The sequence below is a fragment of the Carassius gibelio genome, chromosome B3, assembly GCF_023724105.1.
Source record: "Carassius gibelio isolate Cgi1373 ecotype wild population from Czech Republic chromosome B3, carGib1.2-hapl.c, whole genome shotgun sequence".
Lineage (NCBI taxonomy): Eukaryota > Metazoa > Chordata > Actinopteri > Cypriniformes > Cyprinidae > Carassius > Carassius gibelio.
The window spans coordinates 37500156-37513157 of NC_068398.1; the positions used below are offsets into that span (position 1 = coordinate 37500156).

Consider the following 13002-nt stretch of genomic DNA (forward strand, 5'->3'; position numbering starts at 1 on the left):
GTGTTTCTGCTCTGAGAAATCTATCTCTTTGCAGTTGACCTGTAGCAAAGACCAGCAGCCTTCTATTATTCAAATATTTAGCAAACTTGATCTTACCCATTTCTTTCTCAGTTGCTTTTGTTAGTTTTAGTGGGTGAAAATGTCCCCCTTCTTTTTTGAACGTTATCATCACTTTCCATTCAGTTTGTTCATTCTCCTTTTTCCCAATTTATAATTATAGACTTCACTTTTTTGGACTTGTCGCTCACGTCCACATCATCGTTGGAACTTCCAGAACTATTACACCTTCCTTTCCTCTTATTATTTACCTCCTGCCATAACATACTATCACTATCTCCATCCGTACTTTTACCCATGATAATTACATTCACGGTACAGTTGTTGCTAATTCCAGCGATAAAAGCCAAGAATATCGTTCAATCCACCGAGCCAAAACGTGAAACCAGAAGCACTTCCTCACAATCATCTCTCACCTCTGTGTTCGCTTGCTGGGTTTAAATATGCAGTGCTTGATGGGGTTCAGGTGTGGCTGCTCAGCCTGTGACGAGCAGGTGCAGGTGTGACTGCTCGGATTCCAGGGTGACGCTGATGAGAGCTCAGGACACGTGTCACAATATACATAATTTGTGCAAGAACAAAAGCACCAAAAAGACTCCCTTTTCCAACGTGTGCTTCAAGATTATAAATGAGATTTACCCTACCAAAGAATTTTTAAGGTTACAATTTAATGTTGATGCAAATTATTGTGTTTTTTGTGAAACAAGTATTGAAACTTTAGAGAATTTTTTTTTTTTTTTTTTTTTTTTTGGTGTGATTCAGTTCACTTCTGTTGGAGTGAGATGCAAAACTGGTTATGTTCCAAAGATGTTGAATTACCACCATTCAATGTGAAGGTAGTTCGGTTTGGTATTTTTCATGAAAACAAAGATTTTGAATTTGTTCTCAATTCTCTGATATGTTTTGGGAGGTTTTTTTTATTCACAAATGCAGATGGTTTAAATCTAAACCCAACTTTATTCATTGGTGTAACGAGTTAAAACTTTTATATAAATCCTTAAAATTTGTTAAGAATAAAAAAGCCCTTAAGCTGTCCTCTATGTTGGAATGATATAATTTAATTTAAAAGCCCATTTTGTAGAATTGTTTTCTTTTTTTTTTTTTAAAGTGTGTTTGTTGTTATAAGTTTGGTTATGCTCAACCAAGTCTGAATAATTGTGGATATTTTTGGAAATGTGTTCATGTACCTTGTTTGGTTGTAATGTTGTTGCAATAAATAATAATAATAAAAAAACACTCCAACGTTCTGGTCTTTCTTCCTCTCGTCGCTTCGCTCCAGTCCAGCGGGAGGCGCTAAACACATTCGTTTGTTTGACAAACACCATTAAACCTCAGAGGAAGAAGTTCAGTTTCACCGCGCTCTCTGTTGTTGTTATGTCGGTGTGCTGCCTTCATACAAACAGACAGATATTTTTCTAAGAGAGAGAAATACAGATTTTGAATCAGTTCAGTAAATACCTGTAACATCCTCACATCCGTGAGTTTTGAAGCGAGCAGGAATATCTGGGGGAGTAACGTTAAGATGTGAAGATGGAGTTTGTGAAAGAGGAGAGAGAAGAGAACACGAGTGAACCAGAAACCAGCACAATAAAACACGAGGAAACAGAAATAAAACACGAGGAACCAGAATTAAAACACGAGGAACCAGAAACCTGGAGAATAAAACACGAGGAACCAGAAACCTGGAGAATAAAACAAGAGGAACAAGTAGGTTGGTGTTTATTCTTATTTATTTTACTTTTTTTTTTTATTATTTTTTTTTGTTCTTCATTCATCTTTAATGACTGTTTGTGGTAATGTTACATTAGACTTACAAAGTTTTACTTATCGGGTGTTTTGGGGCCCTGGAGAATTTCTGTGGAGACATTTGTGGCTGTTTTTATATAAAGTCTAGGTGTAGACTGCGGCACTGAAGACTTGTTACCCATGGGTTTTTATTAATAGGCGAAGTTCCTCCTTTATGTCTTTCATATAAATTTCCTTTGACTATTTTGTAACATTCAATGTAATTAAACCACTTTTTGTGCATTATGAATAAAGGGGGATAAATTAAAGTTCTTGCAGTATCCTTTAATAAAATATAAACAATATACAAAGTCAAACAATAAAAGCATAATCTAAAAAAACATTTCTTGTGCATTATAAAGAATATAATACAGTTGGTTTGATACCTTTATCTCAAACTGTGTCAGTTTAATTGAAGTGAGTATATTATATAAAACAGTTGATTCAATAATGTATATAAAAACAACAAAGGCATCATCTGAAAAACAATGCATTGTGCATTATACTGAATAATATTCTGTATATTTTACAGTTGGTTTGATACCTTTAGATCAAATGATGTTGTCCTTTAATGTATTTATATTATTGCATACATTAAAAGTTGTAAAATTATTTTAAAACCCATAAAATGGTAATTCCGAAAACTGAACTTTGTGGTATTGGTTTTACATTATAATGTCAAGTAGTTAATCGTTTATTTAATTTAAATGGTTCATTGTTAATTTCCCCCTAGAAATTAAGCCTTGTAAACGTAAAGGGCATGGATTTATGACTATCCGAGTTAGTTTGGGCTCAAAACATAATCGCCTTAAAGAGTTCAATTGGCAAAAAATAAATAAAAATTAATGTCTAATTTCAAACTAACTTTATCGCCGTTGAAAACCACTACACAAGCACTGCACCAACTGCATAAAACACCCCTAAAATTAGTTAAAATGAGTGCTGTCTGTCACTGTCTGTAATCAGTTCAGTGAATGACTGTGTTCATTCTTTATAAAGTAGCAGCAATGCCATTTGTAAAGTAGCCTACAGTCTTAGGCACATTAGTATTTTCACCCCAAAAAAGTGTTTTAAGCCAGTTATTTATATATTTTGCTGTAGTATGTCAGGAGGAAATATCAGATTACCAAATATCCAAATATTCATTTTGCCATTCATTTTAATAATAATCTAGTAAGATTGTTGAATGCACATGCAGTCTGACAACAGACGGCCTAAGACTATGACTTTTGGATAGTAGTGTGTGTACTGTATAAAGTACGTATAATTAGATAAAGTATATTTTAATAAAGTCCCTTTCACACTGCCATTCCGGCAAATACACAGGTAAAGTATTCCTGCAATTGTTCCCTGGTCGCTAGATTTTGCACTTTCACACTGCCAGTATATGTGCGTGCTTTCACACACAACCCTTGAAGATCCCGTAACGACACGTAACATCAGCGTGTGACGTGTAATGTACGAGTGGAAAATGCTAGGCAAGTTATACTTTCACTGAAGCAAGAAAACGATCTCGGCGTCAGCGCGGAAAGTGAGGAACTAACTGATCTCTGCTTCATTACAGTTTGCACATATGTTTTCGTCGCGAACGTTGATCTTCAGCCGATAAAAGAGTCACGCGATAACGTGCGTCATCACTTCGACAAGGAATTAGATCTGGCTTTTGTTCACACAGCGCTCGTCCCGGGTCGAACCCCACAATGTTACTAGGTCCCCGACCCGGGTTCAATTCGGTAATCAATACCGGGACGTGGTTGCTTTCACACAAAAGCACTGAAGCAAGAAAACGATCTCGGCGTCAGCGCGGAAAGTGAGGAACTAACTGATCTCTGCTTCATTACAGTTTGCACATATGTTTTCGTCGCGAACGTTGATCTTCAGCCGATAAAAGAGTCACGCGATAACGTGCGTCATCACTTCGACAAGGAATTAGATCTGGCTTTTGTTCACACAGCGCTCGTCCCGGGTCGAACCCCGCAATGTTACTAGGTCCCGACCCGGGTTCAATTCGGTAATCAATACCGGGACGTGGTTGCTTTCACACAGAAGGCGACCCGGCTATGTTCCGGAAATATTGCGGGTCCGACGTGCAGTGTGAAAGGGGCTTAAATGTAATAAAAGTACCGTATTTTTAGGACTATAAGTCGCACCTGAGTATAAGTCGCATTAGTCCAAAAATACGTCATGATGAGGAAAAAACATATATAAGTCGCATTTATTTAGAACCAAGAACCAAGAGAAAACATTACCGTCTCCAGCCACGAGAGGGCTGTTTGTGTTTGAGTCCGCTCGCGCTGCTCCGCGCGGTCTGCTGATAAAAGAGCGCTGAAAGACGAGGAGACAAAAAGCCTAGCGATGCCCATGCTTCGTGTGTACATTTCAGAGAATCAGGACAAATATTTAAATCGATCTCTCAGGCATTTAAGAGGCACCGAAATCACAGCGCGGATTTGGTTCGGTGCATACTGGTGCCATATTTGTACCGGGTTTCGGTACCCAACCCTATGAATCTTGTATGATTTTTTTATTTTTATTTAGTTTTAATTTTTTTATGTTTTTGAGAATCTATAGAGTATCGCTCAATAAAATATTGCGATACTCCCGTGTATCTATATTTTCTTACACCCCTATACCACTGTGTTTTTTACATTTCAGGATGATGTTCATAGAAACGGAGATAGCAAGTGCATTTTGTTTGTTTTCTTTATTTAACAAAAGATATTCTGCTTGAAAGTAAAGGCACTAGAATTTTTGATTATTTTAATCATAGGCCTATATTTGTTTTTTGTTCTGTTTTAAATAGCATTAAATTTAAATGATTTGAAATGAGCGGAAAAAATAAATAAAATATTTACAGCGTTTGTAGTTTTAAGTTTCTTAACGTTTGTTTTATTTATCAGTATTTACACGATTTCTGAAATTAATAGTAAAATGTGTCTTATACATGTACGTTATGTATTTATTTCCTGATCAGGTGTAACTTAGTCCTATAGTGTGCTGTATGATTAAACAAATGTATTATTAATAAAAAGGGACCATAAAAAAATAAATGAATGCAGTCACTCAAAACAATCATATTATGTTCATTATACTTCCACCCTATTAATAATTTTATTATTAACTAATAATTTTAACCCTTAAAATCTGTTTGCATTTCTGAGGGTGTTCTTGAAAAATCTTCTCTGAAAGGGGTCCCTGGCACCAAAATGTTGTAAACTTCATTCTAGTGCTAGTGGACAGGCATCCATATACAGCAGAGACTTGTGTGAAAGGAGGAACTGTCCTGTCGTCACAACATCTCTCTGTCTTCACCAAATAACCTGAAATCAAATTTATTACATGATTATTATAAGTGGTGCTGGGCGGAAACCAGTTCATACCAAAAACCGGTGTATATTTTCGATTCCGATGTTAATATTGAATATACCTATATACATATTTAATTACTCAGCATTCGGAAACAAACGTTATACTGCGTGACACTGTTTCAGACGGACCCTTTACAATGTTGCATTTCTAAACAGTGACTGCGAGGCGTGGTGAGGGTAAACACAGTGGTGCTCTGGTGTTACGGTATAACGCATGTTTCACACAGTCCGTCTGCAGTGTGTATTAACGGATTCATACTGCAAGAGGTGTCAAGGAGCAGTGCTCTGCAGAAGTGCAGCGATTGTTAACGTAATGAGTCTATTTTTGACAAAAGCTGTTTTAATGCAAGAACGAACACTTCACACAAGATAAAATTTAGAAAATCTTATATTATTGTTAATGTAGTGACCATATATTTGTATTTGCAGTACTAGAACTAACCACTAACTAACCGGCCTGTTTTTGAACAGTTACTATTAAAATAGGCTATCTCAAGCTGCGGTGATACGTTTCATTCATTTTGTGCTGTTTTTGCGCTCTCATCTGAGTGAACGCTTCCGGTATTTGAGTCCGCGCTTCTACAGCAAATGTCTCCTGTGCATTCATATACGCTGAATACTGCCAAAGATTATGTATTTATAAGCTCAAATTAACGAGTTCAATTAAAGCTCCCTATCTAACTCGTTTTAGAGTTGGTAACGAGTTTTGAAGTCAGCAAAAAGCAGCGTCATACACAGGATAAACATGAGCGATCATGTTTACATTAACCCTTATGTCATCAAAACTTGTGCACATCCCTAGTCCTCCTCTCATAGTATTATATGAGCTGTTGTTGTAATGGTAAAATATAATAATTAATTTTAAATAACCCAATAAATTATTATTGTTTGGGATTTAAGACAAGCCTGGGGCTGTCCTAAATTTAAGAAGTTATTTACGATGATTTTTTAGAAGATTCTTTTCAAGAATTTGAATTCTTCTTAGGTTTTGTCTTAAGAACAATCTTAAGAAAAAAGATAAGAACATTCTTAAGAAGATTTTTTTGGGGGAATACAAAATATTCTTATCTTTTTTCTTAAAGGGGGGGGGGGGGTGAAATGCTATTTCATGCATACTGAGTTGTTTACACTGTTAAAGAGTTGGATTCCAATGCTAAACATGGACAAAGTTAAAAAAAAATTAAGTTGTACGTTTGTTTTTGTTCCAAAAAATACTCCTTCCAGTTTGTCACAAGTTTCGGAAAGTTTATTTCGAGTATGGGTCTGTGTGACGTTAAATGGAGCGGAATTTCCTTATATGGGTCCTAAGGACACTTCTTCCGGAAGAGCAGAGCGGAGCAGAGACATGCACTGATCAGAGCGAGAGCGTCGTGAAATGTCACAAAAGAAGTGTGTTTTTGGTTGCAAGGGCAAGACAACCCTGCACAGATTACCAAAAAAAAAAAAAAAAACCATTAAGGGACCAGTGGAAGGAGTTTATTTTTACAGAGCATCGACGGAGTTGTGCAAGTGTTTTTGTCTGTTCCCTGCATTTCGAAGATGCTTGTTTTACAAACAAGGCCCAGTTTGACGCCAGATTTGCGTATCGTTTATTTCTTAAGGATAATGCAGTCCCAACGAAAAAGGGTCACGATCGTGTGTTGGAACCGCAGGCGGTGAGTAAAACTGCTTCAAATATCTCTGTGTTGTTAACTTTTAGCTATTGGCGCCTAAGCACATCAAATAAACCTTGTACACCTTTAAAGAAAAAAAAAGACGACATAAAGTGGAACTTAGTCATTTTCCAAAACCACTAAGCAAATATATACAGTTTCAAAACATACCACATAGAGACGTCCTGCTGTAGTCATTGCTGCTGCTACTCTCGTTCAGTTTCAGCCTCAGAATCTGATTCAGGATCATAAATAAACGGCTGAATCTGACTGTTAGCCATGGTTTGTTTTGGATGATGTTTTTTTTCCTTAGTACGGTAATATCACAACTTCCAAACGCTCTCAACGCAAAAGCCAACTCGCGCTCGTGATTCTTTAGCTCCGCCCACACGTCACGCCTCCAGACGCTCGTGTTTTTCCGAAAAAAAATCGGCACAGACTATTTTTCTCTTATAAATATAATAAAACTAAAGACTTTTTGGAGATATGAAGGATGCAGTACTACTCTATAGGTACTCAAGATTAACAGGAGATTGAGTGAAAATGAGCATTTCACCCCCCTTTAAGTTAGAAAATAAGAAGAAATTGGCAGTTGAGAAGAATTTTATTCTTAAGAATGTTTCATGAATCTGACCCCAGATTTGTATGTCGAGTAGCCATCTAGCGCCATCTGCTGTTAAAATCTAAGTTCAGAATCGATTCCAGAGAAATTGCAATTTTTTTTTGCATAAATCTGTTAATGTACATCAAGGTAAGCGCGCAAAGGTCTCTCTCACACACATACACATACACATATAATATGCTGTTATACTCCATATAGCTTCATATACAAGTCAGAAACTAAGCTTTTTTTTGCACAGGCCTATCTAAATGGTTATTGGTCCCACCTAAAAAAAAAGAAAAAAAAAAAAATATATGAATCTGATACATTTTTACAGCAGTTTGAGTGGATGTTTTCATCCCGAACAACTCGAAAGGGTAGTGAATTTGAACAATTCACAAGAGTTAAAATCTAAGAATCGATCCACGAATCGATTCTGCATTGATTTATCGTCCCAGCCCTAGACGTCACGTTTGTTGGGTTTAAATGCAGGTGTGCAAAATGTCAGTGCAAGATTTGCGTAGCGTGTGTGATGTTGAGTGCAATGTGCAGCATTTATTAGGGGCCATGCCCCAAAGTGCAAGGCACCTATCGTTTTCGTTCCCGATCTTATTATTAGAGGCCAAGCACAGAAGGTGCAAGGCACCTATTGAAATTATTGGCGTCCTTCTTCTTCTTCCGCCGCAAGTCTATGGCAGCCCATATAACCGCTTGCGGGAAAGTTGTGAACTAGGCTTGGGCGGTATCCAGATTTTGATGACGTCAAACCTCCTCCCTATTTTACCTCGGTATACGGTATTACCGTGAATAATTAAAAAATGATGACGTAAGGCTGAGACAGCATCAAACTGTTGGCTTGTGCCTAAACCATTCAGAAACTAAATACTGAAACAATAACAAAATTACATGCACAACAATATTAACAACTTTTATTAGCAACAAATAGCAATGGTCAAACATAATTAAATTAACATAAACATACAGAACAGTATTGCGCAGAGATCCGCACACAAATCAATAAAATCACTTGGGGATATTATTATTATAATATTCGTTCTGCTCTAATTATTTGATAAATAAACATATCGACATACGTTTGCTTGCCATAAAGAAAAAAAATGGAAATAAGTCCACAATAAAACCTAATTCGGTCAATTTCTGTGATTCTCCACGGCATATTTGAAGATGTATGCAAGCAAAAAATTATTAATGAATGAATAAGAACTGCGGTCTTCTACAGTACTTCAAATATGCCGTGGATAATCACAGAAATTGACCGCATTCAAGAACATTGTTGCGGCATCTCTCAAGCAACGAATAAACACAGCTAACTTGGAGAATGCAGTGAAAACTCCTTCTCACGTCTGTCCTAGACCCTTGGCCCAAAGATCTCAGGTTTCTCAATGAAACCTCAATGCCGGCCTTATTGTTAACAGACTAAGGAGCCGACTTTCCCCCGATCATACATGCCCGTGTTACTTAACAAGAACGTGTTAAAAAACAATAGAAAAAGCAAAAAAGATTTGCTGACAGTTTCAAAGTTAAGTGTAAGCTACATTCTGGACAATGGCCTAATTGCTGCAGGCTGCTTTACGTTTTTTCTTTGTTAATTTTTTTTTTGCTTTTAATCTGTACTTTTGTTTGTTTGCATTGTTAAAGTTTTTCAGCTACAAAAAACAATGTGTAATGTTCAAGCTTATTGTGTGTAAGCTTGTTCAAAAATGACAGAAACACTAAATGTTGATGAAAAATAACTTCTGTCTCATTAAACTTAATTTAAATATTCAAATATTAGTTTTTTTGTGAGCTCAAAATTATTCGAATGTGATATTTGTGGAAAAACACCCATCCATAAAAATCACACCGCACGAACAACTTTTAATAACAAAGAGCAGCTTATAAAAAAAGAGCAAATAGACCCACAACGGTCAACCAGAGTTGAATTAAAATAAACATCCATATATATATATATATATATATATATATATATATATATATATATATATATATATATATATATATAATAAAATTTATTGAAAAGCAATAGGTCTAAATAAAAATTTCTTCTTTCCAAAATAGTTTTTAATGAAAACCAAATAAAAATACCTGAATCCATTTAATAAAAAATAAACAATAGGAACAAATGGCAAGTGGCATACAATCTAGTCAAGATTTTTTGCTAGGGCACGTTGTGGACCGACAACTTTACCTGCGGTGCTGAAAACCTGCTTCGATGGTGTGCTTGTGGCACAGACGCACAGGTACTTTCGTGCCACTCGCAGGAAAACACCAGGCAGCATTCTTCCATGAATGAAGTGGGTTCTGGTCTCCTTGAGTAACTGGCTCTAAACAGTAGGCTGTTACTTCAGCTCCGATTCGGTCCTCTACGTTGCCGATGCCTTCAGGACCTGCAATTGCATCTGCTTTTTTTTTTATTTGCAGCATATTCCCAGAGTCATCTTTTTTCGTGAGGGCACAATTTGCAAATAGCCTCGTCCTTATTTACCACCTGTCCCTTCTCGTTCGGTCGAAACCCGAAATACTGGCCAACTGCAGAAGTTGTGTTCTTTTTCGAGAATACCTACTTTTTAGAACTTGTCCTAGACGGTTAATCCAATTTTCACAAAAATTGGCTCACATCATCTTCAGACCACGCCAGCAAAAAGTTGAGGTATTCAAGTTTAGTCGTCCGACCATTCTCGAATGACATGTGAATGGATTTTACAAAAAGCACACAAAAATGCATGTGAGGCTATATATCGGCAACGGTTGGGCGTATTGAGACCAACTTGGTTTGTGTTATAACAAGCATGACCTGAGACTACCTGTCAGGAGATATGAAAAATGCATATTTGTGCTTATTACTTCTGAATGGTTTGGTCAAAAATCACAAAACTGATCTCTTTAGATTCGGAGGGTCATGGTGAGTATTTTCTTATGCATTATCGCAACGTTATGAAAATAATTAAAAAAATGTTTGGCTCCATGCCCTGATGGTACTCAGAAAGTTTGGGGGCAGCACCACCTTGTGGTCAAAATAATAAAATGAAATGTAAAAAAAAATGCTAATAACTTTTGAATAAATTAGACTATTGAAATCAAAGTGATCTCCCTATATTCTTTGGGTCATGTCGAGAACATCAATACCAATTATGCCAAAATTGAGCAAACTCCCTGTCGGCCATTTTGATTAATGTTGAAAAACTACTTTTTCAAACTCCTCCTAGACCCGTTTGTCTGATTTTCAACAAATTTGACTCAGATCATCTTCAGACCAAAATGAAACGAAATGCCACTCCGTCCGAATAAGGTTAGCTGCGCTCCTACACCTAGTCAGAATATAGTTCCCAGTATTTATACGATTAACAATGGTCTCTGTCTCATATAGCCTTGTTATTTGTACACGCTGTGACTATACAGATCACAACATGTAAATAGAAAAATGTTGCATTATTTTGTCACTTATTGGGATTACTATGCTACCATTATCCATTTACATCCAGTCTTTGTGCTAAGCTAGGCTAGCGGTGGGTGCGTCAAATAACACTTACAGAACGCACAGAAATGAAAAAGGTATGTATGGATTTATCTAACTCTGGGGGATACTGTGAATAAGCTAAAGTCCCAAAAAGTCAGAGTGTTCCTTTTAAGACCAAGCGGAATCCTCTGTTGACTGCTCCCGCTTCACAGTGAGCGTGACTCGTGCTAACTGACCCAACATTTAGCAAGGCAGGAAAACATTCAGTCTGCCTGAAGGATGATGTATTTCATTGCAAGTTAAATCTGTTAAATAGAGTGAGAGAGAGAGAGAGAGAGAGAGAGAGAAAACCGTAGTGTAGGCTATTCTTAAACTTGGATCTCATTAGATTAAAGTACAAATCCAAACACCAGAAGAATCACGAGCGCCAGTAGGCTTTTGTGTTGAGTGCGTCTGGAAGCTGTGACACCGTGAGGACAAAACCAACCAAAAAAAACCATGGCTAACAGTCAGATTCAGCGTATATTTATGATCCAGAATCAGAGGCTGAAATTTAACAAGAGCAGCATAAGCAATCAGTCTCAATGTTTTATGTTACGTACTGAAACTGTATATATTTGCTTAGCGGTTTTGGAAAATGACTAAGTTCCACTTTGTCATCTTTTTTTTTTTTTTTAAGCTGTACATGTGGAAAGTACAGTTTGATGACAACATTGCATTTTGTTTAATTGATGTGCTTACATGCCGATAGCTAAGTTAATAACACAGAGATATTTGAAGCAGTTTTACTCACCGCATGCGGTTCCAACACACGATCGTGACCCTTTTTCGTTGGGACTGCATTATCCTTAAGAAATAAACGATGTGCAAATCCGGCATCAAACTGGGCCTTGTTTGTAAAACAAGCATCTTCGAAATGCAGGGGAACAAACACAAACACTTGCACAACTCTGTTGATGCTCTGTAAAAATAAACTCCATCCACTGGTCCCTTAATGCTGTTTCTCTTTTGGTTATCTGTGCAGGGTTGTCTTGCCCTGGCAACCAAAAACACACTTCTTTTGTGACATTTCGCGATGCTCTCGCTCTGATCAGTGAAGTCTGTTGTGCTCTCAGTGCTCTGCTATACGGGAGCACGCGCTCTTCCGTCACACAGAGCCATACTCGAAAAAAACTTTCCGAAACTTGTGACAAACCGGATGTAGTATTTTTGGAACAAAACACTATGTTCACCTCATTTGATCTCAAGCGAGTGTCTACTACAGCGACTCACAAATCAGGCAACCAACTGGACCTCATCTACACAAGTTGTTGCTCCGTGGACAGCTCTTTAGTTGTTCCACTGCACACCTCAAGACCACTTCCTCATTACTGCTAACCTAGCACTTACTCCTGAAGCGACACACACTCCAACGCAGGTCACCTTTCAACGGAACCTACGCTCACTCTCTCCATCTTGCCTATTTTCTGTGGTTTCATCCTCACTTCCTGCACTCTCTCAGTTTTCAGCTCTGGACACGAACGGTGCTAAGGACACTCTTTGCTCTCTTCCTTCTCTGCAAATGTCTTCACAGCTAAAACATCCTACTACCACAACAAAATTAAAAATTGTGTGATGCTCAGACACTCTTTAAAAGTTTCTCTTCCCTTCTTAATCCATCTCCACCTCATTCTCCATCAACTCTTACATCTGACGACTTTGCAGTTTTCTTCACAAATAAGACAAGAACCATCAATGACCAATTCTTCACAACGTAGACTGAGGACAACTTCACAATGACCAATGCACACTCTCTCTCCTCCTCTCCACTCTCAGAGATGGATGTTTCCAAACTTATCCTGTCCAGTCATCCTACTACTTGTCCACTTGATCCGATCCCCACTCACCTCCTTCAAGCGATCTCTTCGTCAGTCATACCTTCACTTACTCACATTATCAACTCCTCTCTTCACTCTGGAACATTTTCCTCAGTATTTAAGCAGGCTCGGGTAAACCCACTGCTTAAGAAACCATCTCAAAATCCAATGATTCTAAAAAACTACAGACCGGTATGCCTTCTTC

At 37.4% G+C, this 13002-nt stretch overlaps 1 protein-coding gene across 3 annotated transcripts in view; it reads left to right on the forward strand.

Moving 5' to 3' along the window:
• The first annotated feature begins 1407 nt into the window (after positions 1-1407).
• LOC127953399 (zinc finger protein 271-like) overlaps positions 1408-13002 on the forward strand; it is a 281640-nt gene continuing 270045 nt past the window's right edge. For 2 of the 3 annotated variants that reach the window (XM_052552635.1, XM_052552634.1), the window contains exon 1: positions 1408-1768. In XM_052552635.1, coding sequence (XP_052408595.1) covers positions 1588-1768 — 181 coding nt within the window. In that variant the 5' untranslated portion in view covers positions 1408-1587. The remainder of the gene's footprint in view (positions 1769-13002) is intronic. The other variant, XM_052552636.1, reaches the window with a different exon arrangement.